The sequence below is a fragment of the Barbus barbus genome, assembly GCF_936440315.1.
Source record: "Barbus barbus genome assembly, chromosome: 2".
Taxonomy (NCBI): Eukaryota; Metazoa; Chordata; class Actinopteri; order Cypriniformes; family Cyprinidae; genus Barbus; species Barbus barbus.
Genome location: NC_136730.1, coordinates 23,804,320 through 23,827,071, shown reverse-complemented (window position 1 = coordinate 23,827,071; position 22,752 = coordinate 23,804,320). Strand labels below are relative to the sequence as shown.

Below are 22,752 nucleotides of genomic sequence, written 5' to 3'. Positions count from 1 at the left end.
AAAGCGGATCTCAAGGGTCAGAGTTGAGAACCCCTGATTTATTTTTTATCTTTACATATGGATATACTAAATGCACTTTATACAACTAGTAGATTTTAATCTCAAACTATACAGGTTTTTTGTCTTACGCTGTAAAGTTCTACAGCATATCAGTTGTTCTTGTTTAGATTTCGGAGTTTATATTTGTACACCATAGTTTGTCCAAACAATCATAAGAAATCCTGGTTCATGTACAGCTCTTTTCATAGTCTAAGGGTGTACTCACACCAGGAAAGTCCGCTAGTTCACTTGCTTTGGTCTGGACCAAATGCAATGTTGTTTTTTTGTTTTCTTTTTGTTTGGTGTGGTTCACTTTCACTCTTTTGCAAGTGAACCAGAAATTGTAAACAAAACCACATGTGTGCTAAGGTCATCCTGTCATTGGTTCATCCATTCAACCGTACCAGAGTTCATTTGGAACCGGACCAAGACCACCTCTTCAGCTGGGTCTAGATACGATTTTTGGTCCGCATTCGAGTGTGATTGCTGTATTCACACCTGCCCAAAAGATCCAAGGCAGGAAATGAACTTGGGTTTGATAATTCAATCGAACCAAACAAGACAGGTGTGAATAGACAGGTGTGAGTGTGCCTTTGCTTCTTTTTTCTGCTTCAGCTGATAATATTTCAAAGTTTGTGACTTTATGAAGGCAAATAATATGGTTGCATTTTGTTTTGAAAGACAAACTAATTATTTTTAGTGTTGTTTTACCTTTAGTACGCATGTATCTCTAACATCCATACCTAAATCTACACTCATGCAAAGCATATCAACTTTGTCAGACATGTTAAAAATATTACCATAGCATATCATACCAATTCCAAGTGGTTTTCAAAAGAGCTGTAGCATTCGTAAATGCATGCAAATATAGCTAAGGAGAAACAGAGTTTTAATAACCTAACGCATGCAACCGGGTTTCAGGTGAAGTGGAAACCCCCTGCCTGGTTACAGCTCACTGGCTGTCAGAGCGCAGCTTGAATTCAGGGCGAGGAGTTTTATTTTTGGCATGGAAAAGGGGTAGGTCACCATGTCCTGTTGCTCTGTTCTACTAATCTTCCCCCAGCACACTCGGAGTTGGACCCTGCAGCTGCACACTTAATTGCACACAATACTTGCACAGGTAAAAAAAAAATGCTCAATTTAGCTTTCATGAATTGTGGGAGTGGGATCTGTTAGTAGGTGTCTGGTGCATGGGTCTGTGAGAGACATTAGGCCTCAGCTTGCTGTGCTGACTAAAGTATCAAAGTGCCTGCTTTAAAACCATTGAAAGCTGCTTTTGTCATTTAACATCTTTGTTTGACATTTATAATATTTACCAATTTGTGGCCTTTATGCTCTTTGTATTTGTATATTTCACAGTACCTGTACAGTACTGCAGTAATTTATATCCATCTCGTATCTGTCTGTTCATCTTTTTTGCAGATCAGCATCATCTCTCTTCTCTAGATTTACCGTAAGTCTCACAAATGCTCTTAACACCATCATCATACCTGGAAGAAAATAATTAAAATGTTGCAGTTGAATGTATTATAATACCCAATTGCTAACAGTGCAACCTATTATCATGAAGTCTTTTCTCTGTTAAATTGAGGAACAGGGAGTTAGAGCCTAAATCAGGCATGTCTCAGGTCTCTGCTTTATTAATCAGCCAGGGAATTAGATCAAGTTATATAATGCAATATAGTGAATTATTAAATGGATTCTAATGGATATATCAATTTGTCTAATCTTCACGTCTATGCTGTTGTGTGAGAATTGTGGCTGGGGTGTTTATTTTTCTAGTCTTATTGTGGCTGCAGGATGTGCAGTCTTTCAGTGAGCAAAAATAAAAAGTAGAGCAGCTCATGATCACATTTCAGCGACACTACTGCCACACAGGCACTAGAATACATTCAGATGCCAAGGTAACCTAGATAAAGAGTGAGTCACAGACTGTATTTACTTGCAAGAATATTAATTTGGTGATATTCGGTAAAATGGTCAATTTAGATTTGGTCATTTCTATCATATGCAAGTGTCATGCATGCTTATCAACCTAAATTAACAGAGGTGGAAAAACTTACCTCTCTGCAAAATTACTTGTTGTCATTGTAGTATTTATAAATGCCTATGTTCTAAATAATATGGAATTGAAGAGGAAAGAGTATGTTTTATTAACTTTTTTTGTGACAATTACAACTTCCACTGCACAGTCACTTGCTGATTGGTTTACATGTGTGGACTGTGTAATGCTACTTAACAGAATGTTATTCACTTAAATGGAGAAAGTATTCTAGAAAAATCATGAGAGGGAAGAAATATTACAAAAATGAGAGCAGGATGGTGAGAGTTAAAACATTCAGGATTAAACTAAATTTAATTAAACAAAAAGAACCTTAACAGATAAAAATAATTCATTCAACATTTTGACAAAAAACAAAAAACAAACATGTACATGTATCTTCCAGTAAATTAATATATAGCACTTCGTGCCACTGGGTTCAGAGATGACAGTTCAGATTGATGTCCGATACCCTCTTCCAGACTACATTCTGTATGTAATACTGACTGGTGTTGTTCCTCTATCTGTACTAAACACTTACTGAATTGAAAAACTCTGACATAATACACATGGAAGTGGAAAAATACATTTGTTTAGACAAAAATCAGGACAGTGGCTCTGCAGTAGCAGGATTGGACACCAATGATTTAAGGTTTGACACATAAATGAGATGTTATAAAAGTAACTAAAAACCCCACTATAATTTTCCATCATTAAAACAGCATCTTTGTTTCCAAATATTTAACTTGTCACAATAATTTCTGTCAATTGTACTTGGTCATATGAGTTTTTTTAAGTTTCAAATTGATTTTCTTCATCAGTTAATCATTCAAGTGTCTGTGGCTTTGGCACCATTTTGATTTTACTTAAAATGTAAGGCAGCGATTAAAACAAGTTTTCAATATTAGTGGGTTTAAATTTTGTACAGTGCAATAACTGAAGGACAATGATCACATCAGCATCCTGTCTTCAGACATCTTTGAGATTAGCAGCCAGCTAAATAGAGAGAGAAAAAATAATTTTAAAACATTTAGAACATACATCATAAATACCATCAAGTGAGACGTATATCATATATATATATATATATTGCCAAAAGTATTGGGTCACCCCCTTCTAATGAACATGTTTGACTACTTTAGTAATTTCTATGAGTACAAATGTTAATGTTTAAGCATATAATGATATTCTAGGGAATTGCGTGCTTCTAATTTTATAGCAAACGTTTGGACAGGACCCTTTTCTATTCTAACATGACAGTGCCTCTGTGTGTAAGGCACGGTTCAAAAAGACATGATTGATTCAGTCAGTGTGGAAGAGCTTGACTGGTCTGCAGAAAACCAAGTCCTGATCCCAGCTGAACACCTCTGGTGTGACTTTAAATGCAGACCTTGAGCCAAAAACTTGTCACCAAACACCAATGACTTGTACATACACTATATGGGCAAAAGTATTGTGACACCCCCTTTAGAACAGAAAAAGGCACTAACAAAACTGTGGCAACAAAGATGAAAACATAATTCATGTATTTAAAAATTGTATTTCAATCTCTGTTTTCAAACCGTTTTGAAAGTGTCTAAAATGACAGTACCCTTATGTACAAGGCATTGGTGTTTGGTGACGAGTTTTTGGCTCACGGTCTGCATTTAAAGTCACTCCAGAGGACTTCAGCTGGGATTAGGACTTGGCTTTATGCAGACCAGTCAAGTTCTTCCACACTAACTCAATAAATCATTTCTTTTTAAACCTTGCCTTATACACAGAGGCACTGTCATGTTAGAATAGAAAAGGGTCCTGTCCAAACTGTTGCTATAAAATTAGAAGCACGCAATTCCTTAGAATATCATTATATGCTTAAACATTAAACATTGTACTCATGGAAATTACTAAAGTAGTCAAACCTGTTCATTACTCCCAATACTTTTGGCAATATAGTGTATATACAGTGCCCTCCATAAGTATTGGAACAGTAAAGACAAAATTGCTCTCTTGGCTGTGGAGTCAATACATTTGCAAATATGATTAAAATATTAATATGAGACAAAACTACAGAATGTCACATTTTATTATTGTGTGATTCAACACATAGATGTTTTACCAGCTAAGAAGTTCAGCACTTTTAGAGTTTCATCCCTCTATCTGATGTGAGCATAAGTATTGGAACAGTTGCCTCACAGGTCTTTCTAAGTGATCAGCTGTGTCCTGTTGCATTCATTCTTCAGATATTAAAAGCAGGGAATGTGTCGTATCAGTTATATCCATTACTTCTGCATTCTGAATCCTGCAATCGATGATGACACACACAAACCAGGATGAAGATGAGGGAGCTGACTTTGAGAGAAAACCAAGCAATTTGGATGCTAAAAGAAAAGAGGAAGTCAATTATAGCTATAATTGACAAAGGGCATGGAGAAATGAGAAAGAGTTTGGAAACCACCAGCGACACCAGCAACCAACAACGACCTGATAGGCTGAGAAAACAACAGTAGTTGATGACAGACAAATCATAAAAGCTGTGAAAATGAACCCTAAAAGACGTGTCTGTAAAATCACCAACAACTTCCAGAAAGCTGGGGTGATGCTCTGACAATCTACTGTCCTCAGGAGACTTTGATACAGAATTACAGATGCTACACAGCAAGATGCAAACCTCTGACCAGCACCAAAAATAGAAAGGCAAGATTATAGTTTGCAAACAAGCACAAAGGTGAGCCAGAAGAGTTTTGAAACTGTGTTTATGGACCGATAAGACAAAGATGAACCTTTATCTAAGTGATGGGAAAGCAAAAATGTGGAGAAAAAAAGGGAACTGCAAATGATCCCAAGCATACAGCCTCATCTGTAAAGCATGGTGGAGGTGGTGTCATGGCATGGGCATGCATGGCTGCCTCTGGAACAGGCCCTCTCAACTTTACTGATGACTTAATGATGACAGTAGCAGAATGAATTTGGAAGAATACAAAACCATCTTACCTACCAATATTCAAGAAAATGCCATCAGATTCATTGGGAAGTGCTTCATATTGCATCAGGACAATGACCCAAAACACCTGCCAGTTCAGTAAAGGAATTTAAGGGCAAAGAAATGGAAAGTCTTAGATTGCCCAAGTCAATCTCCAGATTTAAATCCGATTGAACATGAATTTCACCAGCTGGAGAGGAGAGTAAAGGCAGAAACTCCCCAAAACAAGCAACAATTGGAATTGGCTGCATTAAAGGCTGGGAAAAGTATTTCAAAGGATGAGACCAAGAGTCTGGTGATGTCTATGGGTCACAGACTCTGTGATTGTGATCAAGGAATCTGCAAATAAATAGTAGCTTTTAATCTGTTATATCTGCCTTATGTTCAACTGTCCCAATACTTATGCTCACATCAATGAGTGGGATGAACTCTAAAAGTGCTGTTCTTTTTATTTGGTAAAACATGTATGTGTTGAAACGACTAATAATAAAATGTGACATTCTGTAGTTTTTTCTCATATTCATCTTTTAATCATATTTGCAAATGTCTTGACTCCACAGCCAAAAGAGCAATTTTGTCTTTACTGTTTACTCCAATACTTAATTTTTTTTGTGTGTGTGTGTTAGTTAGCTGTATTTTTATTTTTATTTTTTAACCTTATAAAAAAAACAACAACTGCAGTTTCATTGAGATTAATTGGAATGCACAATGAAAATTTTGAAAATTGTTAAAAACGGAGTTATCTGTTTTTGCAAATGAACTCTTCATATATATATATATATATATATATATATATATATATATATATATATATATATATATATATATATATATATTACTTAATTATTTTTCTTCAAAAAAAATCATTTTACAGTGTAAATGCATAATCCCAATTAATGGAATCCAGTTGTTTGAATTTTTTAACAATGGAGTGAAATTCACAGTTTGTATGGAAAAAGAGAGATCAAGTTTAAAGCCAAAGTTAGCATTCAGTTAGAACTGAAGTTTTATTCTTAATACCAGACATCTATTTGTGGCTTGTTTTAATGCAGGTTTTGAAATGCTGATGGCTTTAAGTTATGGTAGTCAGCCAAATCTGCTTCCACAGCAGTACCCTCCTCCTCTACTGCCAAAACCAGGGCGAGACAATGCCCGTCTGCAGAAACTCCTGAAGAAAAGTGTCAAGAAGAAAGTCGGCTCTTCCTCTCAGACACCCATCCCATTCAGGTCGAACTTGTCGCCAGTCAATGAGGCCAGCCCCGACCTGGAGCACAGTGACCACTCCACCCCTCCAAGGACTCCAGAAACCCCTCTCTTCAGCAGAACCCTCGACTCTCACTATTCCTCCAGCAGCCCGTTCTACCGTCACTCCCCCTCCCCATACTTATACCCTGCCAACAGCTCACACTACAGCTCTACGCCCACACTGTCTGCCCAATCGTACTCTTACCCTGCCCGATCACTGGAGCACCAGATAGCACCTCTATACACATGCTCATCTATACTTTTTGACGATGACTCAGAGCAGACCACAGATGCTGACCCAGATACATCTTTTGAGATAGCCTTCAGTCAAACCCTCCAGTCCAGTTCCTCAAGGGCAGGGATGAATCATGGCACAGTCGATGTACGACAGACCTATCAAGCCTCAGTACAAATCCAAGCTCCCCCTTTGGCTCCAGTTCAACCTCCCTCTCCAAATTTGATATCGGCCTGTTCGCCGGGTTACCAGACACAACCTTCCATCTCTCAGGTTCCAGTGAGCCAATCCAACAGGGAAGGATATAAAAACGTTGCACCTGCACCCATTACTCACACACCTCTCACACATAATTATGTCATGGAAACAGCTGGATCACACTTCAAGAATTCCACAATGGAGAAAATAGCTGCTTTTCCACAAACAAGGATTTATACTCCAAAAACCTCCTTTTATGATATATCAAAGCCACCTATTCAGGACTCCTGGACTTGTGGTTCAACTTTTCAAGGAGAAGTACCATTTAATGCAAAAAATCCAGTGATAGATGTTAAACAAAATTCAGGGATGCTGTCTGAAGCTCAAACACCTTCTAGTCAGATAAATACATATGTAAGCCCAGTTACAGGGGCAAAAATACCGGTTTTGGAGGCTTCTGCAGATAATCAACCCTTGTCTGCATTTAATTCTACATTATCCACCACAATGGTCTCTACAGAAAACCAAAAGGGGCCCATACCTCAAAATCACCGGCTCCAGCCTCCCTCATCGACTAGTGTAAAAGCTCAAAGTGCAGCTGTTGATCATGATGATGCCTTGAAAAAAATTGCTGTGGATAAAATAAGGAATTCCATTCCAAATGGTGTTGTGTTCTCCACAGGACTCAAACCGTTAATTTCTAATGAATATTCTGAGGAATGCTTGACACCAAAGATTTCTAAATGTAAAGTTTCCTTATCCAAGACCCTTGCTGAAGCTAGTAAGTCAAGCTCTAGAGCATGTGAGGTGCTTACATCTACAGTTCCACAGGAGTATCCAATGACTAAAACCGAAACTTCAGAAACCTGTATAATGACACCATCCAAGGCTGTTCCAACAGATATAAGTCAGGAGTCGTCCATGCCTATACTCTCCAGAAACTATCAAACACCAAGTACGCCTGTATACTGGTCACCAAGACCACCAGCACGCTTTGTGGGCAACCAGAGGCCATCACAAAATGATACTAACATCCTGAAACGAAAGTCAACATACTACGGTTTGACACCTGCTGAATATGCTGCTTATGGTGGAATCAAGGTGAATTCACATGGTGATCCATCTGTATCTAAGCCTGAAGAACCAGAAGAGTTTAAAAACATGACATGTAAGAATTACATGTCCAAATCTCCAACTCAAGAAATGTTCAGCATTATATCTGATTTCAATGCAGAGAAATCCTCAGAGGCTTTGCAAACTTCAGTGGCTGCGCTGCCCTCACAAATCTTGATGACAAACCAAACGAAGGTACAAGTAACTGACAAAACAGAAATACAAACTATCAATAATTCCACTTTAGAAATACCAGTTCAAATTCTGAAGGAGAAAGAGACAATCCCTGGAGTAAAACCAATGCCTCTAGCTTTAAATCCTGAAGATACAATGTACCATGGGCTTCAAACTACACCTTTAAGAATGGCCATAAACCCCACTGCTGTAGCAGAGGCTCCCAGAGAGCTAAATTCAGGGTCTACAGACATCACCACCACTCCTTTTACAGCAGAGGGGAAAAAAATGCCAACTTACCCTCTTCCCCTAGTACAGTCAAATATTCCGAACTCAGATATAACCGGATTGTTAACAAAGAAGTTCTTGTCGGTTCAAAATATCCCACAGCAAATGGTGCAGTCAGAGAATGCACACAGATCTATATATCCAACAGAAAGTTTTAATCCTGCAGCAGTGAAAGCAATGCAATTCCAAGTTTCTACAAATCAAGAACAGAAAACAATGTCATGTTTATCCAAGTGTTCTTTAGAAACCCATCAGACTTACTCTGTGGTCACTGACTCTACTACTACTATCAATACAGGTAATGAACTTCACAATATCATGAACACCAAAAATGAAAGCTTCAGTAAACTGGCAACAAAGTTAACCAATGTCACAGACTCTAAAATGCCATCTGCAGACACCAGAATTTACACTAAAGTCCCCCCTGATATTAAATCTACAGCCCTCTCAAAGCTGGAGGAAACTAAATCTATAGCTCACTCAAAGTTAGGTGCATCTATCTTTACAGCCCCCTCAAAGACAGAAATATCCAAACCTAGAGCCTTATGTATGTCTAACGCAGACAGTCTTGATGTTTTGCCCAAATCAAACATATTTAATCCTCCAACTCCTGCTAAAACAGATATATTTAATACTACAAGTCACTCCAAACCAGAGGCATCTCAGCTGGCAAATACATTTAAATCAGATATATCTAATCTAGTTTACTCTAAATCAGAAGCAAATAAAACTGCAGTTTTAATAAGCCCAAATTCAACACCTTCCTCATTGAAACCCATTGCTAAAATCAATCAAACCCCTGAGGAAACCAAAGGTCAGCAGATGCAGAAACATGACATCAATGTGCAATCTATTCCAAGCCCTTCAAACAAAACAAACAGAACATCCAAAGTCCCCTCAGAAGCACAGATATTTTCACCTGCACCTAACACTGAAGCCCCAGTCACCCACCTGGCAATGGATAAATCTTCTAAACTAGACAACAGCAAAGAAGGATTAATACCGCTAAGTACTAATATAAAAGAGCCAAACCCACCTACAGATTTGGAATCAGACTTACAGGACTCCAATAAAACAAAAACTGATTTCAAAGCTGCAGCTAAAGTTACAGTTGAATCTAAATTAAGCAATTCAACAACGCAACAAAGAAATTTAAAAGAAATGATCAAACCTTCAAATAACGTACAGCAAGACACCAAATCGAATATGGAAAGTGTGGAGACCAAATCCGTAAAATCTGATACTCAAATGCCTTTACCGTCTTCAAATATGAAGTCTCTTCGAAAAGCTCAAAGTGCAGAAAATAGTCTTGCTGCCATGCTTCTCAAAGCTGCCAAAGCTCTACCACTCTCTTCATCTGAAGAAAGCTCTGCTAAATCCCAGACACAAGCCAAAGCATCTAATTTGGATGTAAAGCCACAACATGCTCAGGATTTAAAAGTTGATCTTGTCACAAATGCTAAAGTCAAAGTGTTGAAGTCTGATACCTCAAAACCTCAAAAGTGTTCAAAAGATTCAGTAGTAACTGAAAGGCAAAATGAGGCTGTAGCCACTGAAGATGGCAAGTTTAAAGAGACTCTCTCTGAACCCACACCAGATGATCAGAAGAGACAAAATGATGAACCTAAGGGTGCTCAGAAACCCAAAGGCCTGAAGGCCAAGCTCAGTGGCTGGACAAGGCTGAAAAAGCACATGGTGGTTGAACCTGAAGCCCCCAGTTTTCCACAGTCTGAGGTGGAGAAAAATGCTCAGAAAGCAGATATAAAAATAAGTGGAAAAGACAAGTCTGGAGGGGCCAAAGAAGAGTCATTGGGTGGACAAGATGTGGTGAAAAAGAAAGATGAGCCCAGGGCAACAAATATGTGGGATGCTGTACTATTTCATATGTTTGCAACAAAGGAGAACATTATGAAGCAGATACAAAGTAACAAAACTGAGGATGAGCGGAAAAAAATAGAGAATAATGATCAGTTAGTCCCATCCTTTGTCCATCGCTTGCCCATCCTTCTCTACAGTCCACGGTTCGATGCCCGGAAGCTGAAGGAGGCAGCTGCGAAACCTCTAAACAAAATAGCTACCACCTTTGAAAGAGGCCTGCTGCATCGCAAACAGAAAGGTGAAGAGCCGAAAGACTTCAACAGAAAAGCCAAAGGATTCGGTGCATCTACAGGAAAAACAGCAGACGTTTGATTGCATTTAAAATTTCATAGTTCATTGATTTCAAATGTACAGCTGATTTTAACTACAAGTTTATACAATTATGTAGCGTTGTAGTACTGTAAATTTATTTCATGAAATCAACAACAGTGAGACAAACAAGCTATGCACTGCGCTCTGCTGTGAGCCGTGCAGTAAGGGGCTGGTCAGCAGAAATGGAGGCCTAGTGCATTCCTGCATTGAGAGAGCGAATGATGGGTGCAGCTGTTCGGGATGTGGCGAGTGAGGAAGTGAGCAAGGGCTGAAAACGTAATGGTGAGAATGATCAAACAAGGAAAGTGGCTCAGAGTGTGGCGTGGCATCCGGGAGATGGATGCTGGGTTTAGGTTTGCTGCACGTCAGCTGAGCCGGGTGGTGTGAGCAGACGTGTTTAGAATAGAGAGCTTCAGAATGTGACGTTCTGAGCCCTGCTCAGAATGAGTTATGACATGATGGTGTTGTTGCTCATGTACAGTGGTGGCCAAAATGATTAGAACACTAGTATTTACACCAGTTAAAAAATGCTTTAAGTCAGTTATTTCTATCTTTTTCTGTATTGTGTCAGTAGGAAATATACGTTTACATTTCCAAACATACATTTTGACATTAATTGTAATAATGCAGTGACAAACTGAGACAGACTAAATCCAGAAGAACTGTGGCAACGTCTCCAAGATGCTTCAAGAAACCTACCTGCAAAGCTACAGTACTGGTAAAAAATTTAGGCATTTGTGTCAAAATGCTGTAAAATATAGATAAATAGATTTTCTTTATCAATTAACTTCTATTAACTAAATTAGTTCAAACATTTGGTGTGGCCATCCTTTGCATTTAGAACAGTTTTTGCCCTAGGTGCACTTGCACATAGTTTTTCAGGTAGCTGTGCAGGTAGGATTCTTGAAGCGTCTTGGAGACGTTGCCACAGTTCTTCTGGATTTAGTCGGTCTCAGTTTGTCATTCCAGACAGACTGGATGATGATGAGATAAGATCTCTGTGTGGAGCACTGGCTGTAGACAGGCTCCTTGTGCAAACAAAACTCTCACTGCATTATTACAATTAATGGCAAAAATTAATGTTTGGAAATGTAAACTAATATTTCCTACTGACACACTACAGGGTAAGATAGAAATAACTGACTTAAAACCATTTTCTAGCTGGTGAAAATACTAGTGTTCTAATCATTTTGGCCACCACTGTAAAAAAGGTCAGAGGGAAAAGTGGAAAACGTATAACTAGAACATGTAGGGAAGACATTTACAATAAAAAAAAAATCAGAATCTCAAGATGTTGATCATGGAATAAGACTAAAATGTACTGTATGTGATCCCCACCTTGTGTCCTAAAAAATAGTTTCAGTTGTGTTATTTTTAACTTACTTTATTTTTTAAGTTTAAAACCAGTGTTGGCACATTTCTAGTGAAATGTTGCAAATGATTTCATACTTATGTATTAATTTCTTGTTCAGGTTCATGAATACAGAGCTTGATTAGAATACTTACAGAATACTACCCAGGACTGCAGGGGAAACAAAACTCTTTATAAGTTTGTACTTCAGAGATCTCTGTTGCAAAACCCAACTGACTGTCATGTCATGCCCTTTACTCACTCCACATGCACATAGCTTCGAGTAGATCAACTTTGGCACAGTTCTGAGAACTAGTTCTGTGTAGTAGCACAGAGTTGGCTGCAAAGATCCTAAATAAATCCTTCAAATAGAACCAGCACAGTAGTGCATTTGTTATGCAAGATAACAGTAAGAAGCCACAATAAAATATCTACAACAATTAATCATCATACACTGCCCTACCCTGTGCACCAATAAGGTATACATAACTAAGTGTGTTTGTTTTTGTAGCTAAGCAGCAGCTAATGTACAGCACATTATCATATTTTAGTTACTTTGGTAAGCATGCACTATTTCTGTGTAGCAATGTAGTTTATATTTTGTTATTTTGAATAAAAGATTTTAATAAGGAAAGTAAATTTCTTACTTGTTCTTCAGTTTGTGTCATTATTTATGAAGACCTTCTCATATTTCCCGTGCCCATTCTCAACAAATTTGTACCTCTTTCCAGCCAGTCCCTGAAAAGGTAAATGTCCCATTACAGCCTTGCAAAAACAGCCAAACTCAAGTGATGATTATAAGAACTGATGTTGTTCATTGTTTTGTTTTTTTGTTTTAACACAATTAAATCCCAACATAAGTTTAGAGAAATTAGTTCTGTAAGGTTGATCAGGGTTTAGTACTACGAGGAGTCATGATGTACCTTTGGTTTATCCAGTGATGAGGCGTCTCCCAGATTTTCCCACAAGCATTTAATGTTACGCACCTCACCAGCCTTAACATCCTGACACTAACACACGCAAACAAAGGTCATTATAAAGTAAAATAAGATTATTTTTTCATCCATAAAACTGCATACAGTTTAGCAGGTTCATTTTTATCTTGGTTCAGGTCGTAACCATTAGATGGCGTTATAAACCACAAGCTTGTTTCAGGGATCTCTCCCATCACATGACTTGCCACAGCATGAACGTTAACCTTACAACTTCTTTTATATTTTCTATTGATTATATCCAGAAAACACATATAAGCAAGTCCAAAACAAAAAAGGCAAAGCAGACATGAAACCGCTAGTGTCTTCTAAAACTCTTTTACAATAGTTGATCTCAAAGCCAGTGGATGTGCACATCCACTCAACTTTCAAGAATCTACAGAGAAAAAAGAGACAGGAATTGTTTACCTTCCTGAAAAGGATGAGAAGAACATCAGACACAAGAAAAATGTAAAGAAGAGAACTAAAGATGAAGAACAAGAAGATAGAGGATACAACAGATTCAGAAAGAAACGGACTATTGGCTGGATTCAGAAACTATGTGATTGACATTCAGAGACTCCTATATGGTATAAACTTACAGCTGCTTTGGAGGAGGGGCTCTTGATGCTGACATCACTGTTTCCTTTCACCCATTGGTTGATTAGATCTGCCACACCCACATTCATTCCCTCTGTATCCTGAATCAGAGTAATTAGCCATTCTTTATTTATTCAATTACTCACTTACTCGCATTTTAGAGTCACACCAGAATAATGAAGAATGTGCAACATATCTGTACGCTCATCTCACAAGGGAACAGGAATTCGGTCACAGTAACTAAACAATGACTGATAACTCAACGTGAGTCTGTGTCAGTAAAGAATCTGGTGATAGTTCACCCAAACATGAGAATTCTGTCATTATTTATTTACCCACATGTTGTTCTAAATTTGTATGAATTTCTTCTGTGTAACACAAAAAAAGGAACTGGGGTCCAAAATTACACTGAACCCCAATAGAGTGCAGCAGAAATAACATAATGTTGTAGGTAAACCCAGAAGATTTAGGATTACACTGAATCCCTCAACAAAAACAACATAGGATTTTTCCATTGCCTTTCAGATTATTGCAGAAAAAAAGCTTTTTAAGATTTTTACGTTTTGTTTACCATTATAATCTTCACAAACTAGCACACTTTTATCAATTTTAAAGCCTAAATAAATTTACCATAAGTAAAAAGCTAAATGTAGGTTTTTAAAACAAACTACACCAGATGTCACCATCTACTTTAATGTCACCATCAACAAGTCTTCACTTAAAAGATACTTTCCCTGAAAGTTTGAGTTATAATAGTTTGCAAGAATGTAATTATAAACACACTGAGGCTGAGAAGGCAGACTAGTGCTTAGATGAGTTTTCAACTGTCAACATCTGTCCCCAACAACCTCTGAAGTACAATTTAGTTACAAGACAAGTAAAAGCTTGTCGTAGAAGAAAAACATACTGACATCCAGACGATAGAAACTGCTATGAAAATGCTAACTTTATGGATTTGGCCTACAAAAATACGTAATACGTAGCAGCCTATGAATTCCATTGTATGGCTGAAGAAAAAAAACATATGGCAAAATATATTATTTAATGTTTTACAGAAGAAAGAATGTCATACAGGATTGGCATGAGACTTGAGTAATTTTTTAAGGTGAGCTATCTCTTTAAAATACATAATAAAACTATTTAGATAAACAGTGGATGATCAGAATCAGAATCGGTGTGACTGTATAAACCTTGGAGGACACAGCCTTTGCTGAATTCTGATTCCAGGCTTCTCCCGCCTCAAACAGGGTCTTCCGAGCAGATACGGGTTCTGGCGGTGTTGGGACGTCCATTACTTTTACTCCACTGCCCTCTTTACAGGACTCCTGCACACATGCAACAAAACACACACTACTATGACCAGAAAAATTACGTAATCTGGGACATGTGAAACACCTGCTTGACTCTGCAATAAAAGCACGGTAACACCTGGTTCCACGATACACACATTTGCCACGGGGCTCTTACACGTTTCCTGACAGTTAGGTGGCAGGAAAACATAACCCGCTGAAAACAAAAATGTTTGAGCGTGTCAGCATGACTAAGAGAGGAAGTGCCTGGACATGCAGGGTGTATGAAAGCACCGCAGCAGTGAGATCAGAGTGATAAACACCAGAGCAGGTGAATGTAAGCACTGGGTGTGGTAATAACAAGAGTGTGTGCAAATGAATTCATGCATTGCAAAAGCAGCAGCATGTAGCCGTGCAGGTGCATTTACAGGTTTAACTATGAAACCGACATGAGAAGGTAATTCACCTCAATGGCATGGTTGTACTGCTCCAGTCTGCCATCTAACTTCGAGATGATCGTTGGAGGCTGGGTCTTTTTTATGCTGTTCCTGTTTTCACAAACAGATGAAACATTACCTAAAGCACCACTGTTCTTCCAAGACACACACCATCTCAGAACAAGCATGGACATGAAGAGCACATTACTCATAAAATAGTCCAAGATAAACAAAGGCTCTGTGAAGCATACTGTTTATACTACATACAAGAATGAACAATGTGGAAAAGAATAACCCGGTGATAAATTGGATTCTGAGACTGATACATGCACAAAAAAACAACTAAACAAATCCTTCATCATTTCATATTTTGTGAATAGAAGAAGGATACATAGGTAAAAACATGTCATATCACGTCTGCCTACCTGAAAGGTGAACCATGTTTCAAACAGTTGTTCATTCATGAATGAATCATTCATGTGTGGTGTTCAGATCAAAGAGATAATCCTGATGAACCCATGATGTCATACCACAGCATGGAAAAACAACAATTCACCCCTGCTTTTTCCTCACATTCAATACTATGAGGGGGATTTTTCTTTACAATCCTGCAGTAAATCACTTGTGCTCTTTCATCTTAATGTGTATGTGTGTTTCCAAAGTCTACTTACTTTTTTTTAATGGAGCGGTTTAGAGACTCAGTCCTCTCAGTAATCTGTAGATCAAAAGTAAAAGAACATTTATTAGTAAATAGATTCCGAGTATTTGTGAATCTTTACAGTACTGAGCATGAAAACACTTAAGGCGATATTTTGTGCAATGTTTCCAGGCAACAGGCAAAAAAAGTGAAATGCAGTGCAACTTCATTGGGTAACGGATGATGATTGCACAAAGTAAAGCCATAGTCTGTCAAACGTTTGAGTCAGTACTGAAGGGCAGTTCAGCCCATTGATGTTGTAAGTAGATTTATTTCATAATTTCACTTGGTGATTTGTATCTGGCTGTTCATATTCTTTGTTGAACCTGTAAATCTTTGTAGCCCGTTGCCCTTTTTTTCGTCGACAAAAAGTGTCAAGACCTTTAAAGATTCATTTTTGCCCAAGAGGATAGGATGCATTCATTGCCCAAAAAAGTCACCCTGCCACACATTTCCTGAGTATTTTTAAAATCTCATCAAGATGCATGGTAAGATGCATAGTAGCAGACATACATAAACACTCTAACGTACAATTTATGCTGTCATGCACATGCACAAAGTAAGCAACTCACCGAGCTTGTACCTTCTGATTGCCACTCCTCACCCTCAGCCTGGAACCAGCAAGCAACACACATGCACACACACAAAGCACCTCAGCAATGTAAAGCAGATGCTTAATGTCATCTTTCTCCCTCAACCCACACCACCATTGCAAGGAAAAGATTAGAACCAAACATAGAACATGGAAGACGTCTGAGTCACGCACAGCACATGGAAGATACCAGATCCAATTTCAGAGGGAAAACACAACTAGGCACAATGCACAAACACATGCATGGTCAAACTGCAACAGACCATAATGTTTAAAGAGTGGAAGAGGAATTTTGCAATTTTACTAAGTGAAATAAAGCATTATTTATTCCCTTTATGAATAAGTTTTCTTAATCAATCTGTTTCCTCACTACAATGTAGATTTTCTTTGTTTTATTATCATTGGAGACATTTGTAGATTTGGGGACAAATGTTGGAGACGTTTGTCCCAACATGAACAAACAAGACCACCCAGACTCTGCAGGGGTGTTTAGTCCTGCTCCTGGACCACCTTCCTGTAGAGTTTAGCTCCAACCTGCCTGACTAGAAGATTTTAGCAATCCTGAACAAAGTCAGTTTGAACAAAGGAAGTTAGTTTACTCACAGCTCAATTTGCAACACCACCGAGCTGCTATTACAGACATGCAAGACCAACTCCTATCTACCTAAATGAGGAAATACTGAAATCTCAGTTAAAAAAAAAACAGTTATCCAAACCCACATTTAAATAATGTATTTTAAATAAAAAAAATAATATCTGACATAAACTGTCCCCTAAATAGTGTCTTCTATGGTTACCACACCCGCAGTGATGCAATTGGTGATTGGGAGTCTCATTTATAATATGAGGAAATCATCTTGGCATATACACATATGCTTTGTCCTGAAGACCTTGATTTGCTGGTTCAGGTGTGTTTAATAAGAGTTGGAGCTAAACCCTGCAGGACACTCTTTACCTAGACCAACACATGCAAAACACATGAACACACTTGTCATTAACTCTCTATAAAACATTAATCATTGCAGATATTGCTCTGGTCAGATAATGATCCCTGGTCAAAAGCAATGACAAATTATGAGATGAGATGACATGAACTAAAGCATTTAACAAGTATGTGTGGACATATTGGTAATGAATCTTAAATTATAATGTGATTTTGTGTCTAATAGCGATGATGCCATACTTACCATGTAGGAGGGGCTCCTGGGGCTGAGAGGACTGAAGGGCTCCTCTGGATCTCCACTGGATATACTCAACCTCTTCAACTTTTCCATCACATCCCTCCTCTTCCTCTCTCGCTCCTCCTCTCTCCTCCTCCTCTGCACCTCCTCGTGAGTCTGATCTCCCATGTCTCTGTGCTGCTGGTCCTCTTCACTGCTCTTCACAAACGCCTCCTCAGACACACTGAAGACAACAAGATTAAGAAAGGGCAACAATCCATGAACAAAATGTTTTACCTCACATGCATTTGAAATTGTTTTACCTTTCTGGACTGCTTATAGCTGCTGAATCGACTGAAGAGTCCATGTTGCTCTGTATCTTCAGTTCTCTAAGAAAGATTAAATAGGCTGAACTCAGGAAGAACATATGTTCTGGGGAAATTGCGAAACTCACCTGATTTCTCATGTTATTTCTCAACACAGAGCCAATATCAACATAACTCTATTGCTGCCCAATCATTGACACATTCTTCTCAAACTGTTCTCCTGCAGTGTGCTAAGGATTTTACATTGTAGAGGTAACTCTTGCAATGTTGGAAGTCATGGCCCCCACACGGTATGACAGATGTTGATTCATAAACGTTCTGTCTGATTCAGTGTAGGATTCCTCATATTGATTCAATCCAACTCCTGAATTTGTGAGTCTTTTGAGCAATTCGTTCAAAGAATAACGACAATAGGGTCATTTATTGGCAATCAGATTACTTCTCATGCTGTATATTTGTGTTTGTGTGCAGCTCAAGAGGTCAGATCCATTTAAAGACGCGTTTCATTTAAAGATTTCATTTAAAGACGTGTTCACTGTACATGGCCTTTTAATATCATCACAGTCAATTAAACATGTAAACTCACATCCACATTTTGGGTTGATTTCTTTTGTCGTGAAGTTTCAGAAACACTGGCGTATAAACGATGCATTTCAACCAAATCCCTTGAAAAGATTAAAAATGAAGGTGGAGTTGGGTGATGGTGGGATACCGGAAGAACGGTCATTGGATTGACAAGTGTGGTAAGCAGTAAAACATTGGCTTAATATTGTGATAGACAGGAATTAGATGAACAAGCTCCTCTCAAACTGCCATTTAGAGATTTAAAGTGATTTGAAACATGTAAACTAACTCTCAAACCCTCTGCAAGCAATAGTTAACTTCAGATCTCTATTTCCATCCCTACACATATCAGTAATTATAATAAACATAACAATAACACACCATAGATCGGTTTAAGCTTACAGTCTCCCTTGCTCCCTTGCTGTATAGCTGTATACAGTATTTTAACTTTTCTCATTGTAACTGTGTATATTTTACACATTACACAGATTGATCTTGTTGAAATGTGTGCCTGTCTATGCCTGTACCTGTCAATTGTTCTCCTCCCCTCTTGTCCATTAGTGCTGTATTGTCTTCCATTCTGTTGGAGGAGGACTGTGGAGGTGTAGGAAATCTTCATCTCTGCCTTCTTTTCTCTCTGTGAGTGCAACAATTTCAGAAGCATATATTAGGCACTTGAAAGACTGGTTTTGATGCATGACTGGGTTAAGGGTTTAAGGGTAAGAAGTATTAATTAAGTACTATCTTGTTAAATGCCTTCTTAAATATTATACCTTCTCATCCATGTCATAGCTCTGATTTTGTTTTTTCCAGAAAGATGACTCAAGACCTTTCACCCTTATTGGATCGTCTTCTTCTACACACCACCGTCCAGTCTCTCCCTCCTCCCTTTCTGCTGCCTTAATGTTATCCCTGCTTTCCTGGTCTCTGGCACCCAAGACTTCATCATCGCCAACCTCATCCAGGTTTTGCTGGTTTGCACGGGGGGGTCTGGTCTTTATGAATGCGGTGCTGTCATACACATTTATATCATGCACTTTACTTTGTTGAGCAGAGCTGGAACAGAGCTGGAGTTTTGAGTGACAGGAGCCGCTGAGATGTGTTTCTACATCTTTATGTTCCATTTCTCCCTGTTTGCGCCTGTTCAGATGTGTCCAGTCACTGAAGCCTTCGTCCTCTTCCAAAGAGGATGGATAGCTTGGAACCAGATCATTCTGACCCCTAACAAACAGTGAAACTCTTTCAGAAATGCCTCTCACTGGTATGCCAATATAAGAAAAGCAAATCTACTTACAACTGTTGAGTAAGTATGAATAGAATAGAATAGAATAGAATATAATATAATAGAATAGAATAGAATAGAATAGAATAGAATAGGTGACTGAATCAAAATAACAGGTGTGGTTTTGACACTTACACATAGGAACAGATTAACAAGCACACAAAGAAAGACAGAGAAAGCTGGCTTGAGCCAGATTCTTGAGGTTGAAATTCCATGGAAACAAAACAAACACACACACACACACACTGTACAGTTTCTTCTATGTATTTGATGAAGACTGGAGTATATTTTAGGTTTTTGAAACTAACTGGTTGTCCAGAATCTGTGCAGTGCGAGGGCTGTCCTGTGGGGTCATAGGAGGCTCAGTAGAGGAACTGGCTCTTGCACGCCGTCGTTGTTCTCTCTCAATTTCTTCTGCATCCTCCAAACTGCGCTGAACAGTGATTCTGCATAATAACAATTCATATAATACAAATTAGTATTAATCTTCAGAATTTTCAGGATGTTCAGGAACAGAATTTTGATATAACAGAATATAGAGTCTTACACTGTGATCTTCAGGCAGTAATTTTCAACTGATCAAACAATAATACATCACCATGATTATGATAGCCATAAGGGTCATCTGACAGAAGGTAGAGTCAAAGATGGACAGGAAGTAAGTAAAACATGGACAGGAAGTGCAGGGTTCACACTGACAGGAAATGGCTCACTGCCTTCCTATACAGGGGCTTACATTACGAGAAATAAACAAAAGAAATGGCACAACTAATTCTGCAGAGAAACTCTTTTTCTGATTATTTACAATAACTGTGCAGAGGTGGATGATTACTAGACACTTTTATTCTTCTTTACAGATCAGAAAATATTTTTGTGCTTTCATCAATAAAATTACAAGTTTTACTGGAAGTGTAAGATTGGGGTAAGCTTATAGATTATATTACACATGCCTCTGGGAACTGATTCACTGTTTGCTATTATTTTCTATAACCTGTCCTAAATGAGCAACAAAGGTATGCATTGTTATTTACTGACACAATTTATCTAATGTGCAATCTAATAACTTTATAACTGGTTGGCAGACCAAGCCAGAAAATAAAATAAAAGAAACAATAACATAGTTATAACAATAACTACCATTCACAGATTTTGGGTAGTACGATTTTTACCTTATTATTATTCAGCAAGGATGCATAAAATTGAGCAAAAGTGACAGTAAAGACAAATAAATTATGCTGTTTGTCTATTCTTCAAAGATGTAAAAATGTATCATGGTTTCCACCAAAATATTAAGAAGCACAACTGTTTTCAACATTGATAATATTGTTACTTGAGCATATTGGAATGATTTCTGAAGGATCATGTGACACTGATGACGGGAGTAATGATGCTGAAAATTCAGCCTTGCCATAACAACAATATTTTACATTTTAAAATATATAAAGACAGCTACTTTTTACTGTATTTTTGATCAAATAAATGCACCTTTGATAAGCAAAAGAGACTTCTTTCAAAAACACCAAAAAAATCTTACTGACCTGTGATTCCAATTTGGACCCATGACTGTACAACAAATCAAACAATATTCTGAATGTTCTTCTCCAAATAAACAGTAAATCTTAATTCCATGATCACATTATGTTACGCGTGGACACATGGAAGAAGAAAACACATACATCAGAGTAATCAAATTCTTTTCCCACTCACGTTCTGCTTAAACATTTGCATCTGTTACAAAACATATTTATTGTTTTGAGTAAATGAACGTAGCCAGCACTAAATCTGTAATATCGATAATAACTGCACCCTTTCCTTTGTTGAACAAACTTAGTGAGAATAGTTGGGTGGTGGAACGGCTCAAATTTTCCGGCAGTTTAGAGGAGTTCTGGGTCCTTAGGGCAGAGTGGGAGGGGGCCGCTGCTCTGTATCACAGATCCAGCAGATTTAGAGAAGGGGCCGGGTGATCTGATGAGGTCACCACCCTCAGGGAAATTCCAGTAATAAAAGAAGCCTGTCACTGCCATTTCATATGATGTCATGAATTGACTCACCATGTGCTGTGTGAACAACGGCTATCTGGGACAGCTTTGGGACAGATTTTACTTTAACTACAGACACATCCAAAGAACAGACACGTTATCATTTGATGACATCAATCATAACTATATAGCAACACAATCATATACCCTCAAAACCTCTGGGACAGACTATATGCTATACACTATATGCCCATCCATGCATTCTTTGACCACAGAATCGCAAAACAACCCACAAGAACTTTAACCCTTTCCCCTGAACACCCTGCAGAACTGATAAACAGCAGAAAGAACTCATGCTCTGTTTCCCCTCTTGACCCCTCTGTACTGCCTGATAAATCCATTCTGTCTTAATGGTTGTCCGGTGCTACTCAGCATTTTTAGATAACAGATCATCACTATCAGCACATTTAGAGTTTAAAAGTCATTATTTTAGGATATAAAAGTCCAGATTTATAAAACAGGATTTAATGAAATGCAGCACAATCTATTTAATGGCAAAGAGACCAGTGTGATTCTGTAGACCAAAGACTCCAGACAAACACATTCACACACACATGCGAATAAATCAACAACATCTCACCTCTGGAGTTTCTCCAATTCCTTCTTGCTGGAATTTCGTCGTAGGATTGAGCTGGACATGTTTTTTGTGTTTCACTGAATCTCCTCACTGAAAACCCTGCAGCCTTGCTTTGACTGAAATGATATCTGACTGTTTCTCTCCTTTCCTGTGAGTCCTCTAAAGGGTGTGAATGTGCTCCCCTTCTTTAGTCAATCTCTCTCTCTCTTTCTGTTCCACTCACTCCCTTCCTGTCTCTCTCCATGTGTTTTTCATTCAGAGCTTTGAAACTCTGGCTCCTGTCTTTTCCAGGTCTCTCTTCCAATCAGCAGAAAGCTAGCCAGTCATGTGATGATCCCCTGGGAAAGTAAGATGATACCACACACACACACACACACACACA

At 38.3% G+C, this 22,752-nt stretch overlaps 1 protein-coding gene across 4 annotated transcripts; it reads right to left on the bottom strand.

Annotated features, from left to right (window-relative positions):
• Positions 1 to 2,170: 2,170 nt before the first annotated feature.
• Positions 2,171 to 22,627, bottom strand: LOC306877404 (uncharacterized protein). Of its 4 annotated transcripts, XM_079429174.1 has the most exons (14): positions 22,374 to 22,627; positions 20,063 to 20,200; positions 19,246 to 19,693; positions 19,000 to 19,109; positions 17,906 to 17,971; positions 17,610 to 17,826; positions 16,403 to 16,441; positions 15,805 to 15,848; positions 15,163 to 15,244; positions 14,598 to 14,732; positions 13,410 to 13,508; positions 12,760 to 12,846; positions 12,484 to 12,574; positions 2,171 to 3,076 (listed from the first exon to the last, which is right to left on the bottom strand). In XM_079429174.1, exons 1-13 carry the CDS (start codon positions 22,430 to 22,432, stop codon positions 12,491 to 12,493), a joined length of 1,608 nt encoding a protein of 535 aa, XP_079285300.1. In that variant the 5' UTR covers positions 22,433 to 22,627; the 3' UTR covers positions 2,171 to 3,076; positions 12,484 to 12,490. The 4 variants fall into 4 exon arrangements, with proteins under 4 accessions (XP_079285300.1, XP_079285301.1, XP_079285302.1 ...); XM_079429175.1 differs by lacking the exon at positions 16,403 to 16,441; XM_079429176.1 differs by lacking the exon at positions 17,906 to 17,971.
• Between the last annotated feature and the right edge of the window lie 125 nt (positions 22,628 to 22,752).

Bases quoted from the DNA above. Each gene is read 5' to 3' on its own strand.
- LOC306877404 (XM_079429174.1), bottom strand. From the start codon at position 22,432: ATGTCCAGCTCAATCCTACGACGAAATTCCAGCAAGAAGGAATTGGAG. The intron at 20,201-22,373 runs GTGAGATGTTGT...GTTATTATGCAG, and splicing joins GAATTGGAGAAACTCCAGAG to AATCACTGTTCAGCGCAGTT. The intron at 17,972-18,999 runs GTACAGGCATAG...AATCTTTCTTAG, and splicing joins GGGAGGAGAACAATTGACAG to AGAACTGAAGATACAGAGCA.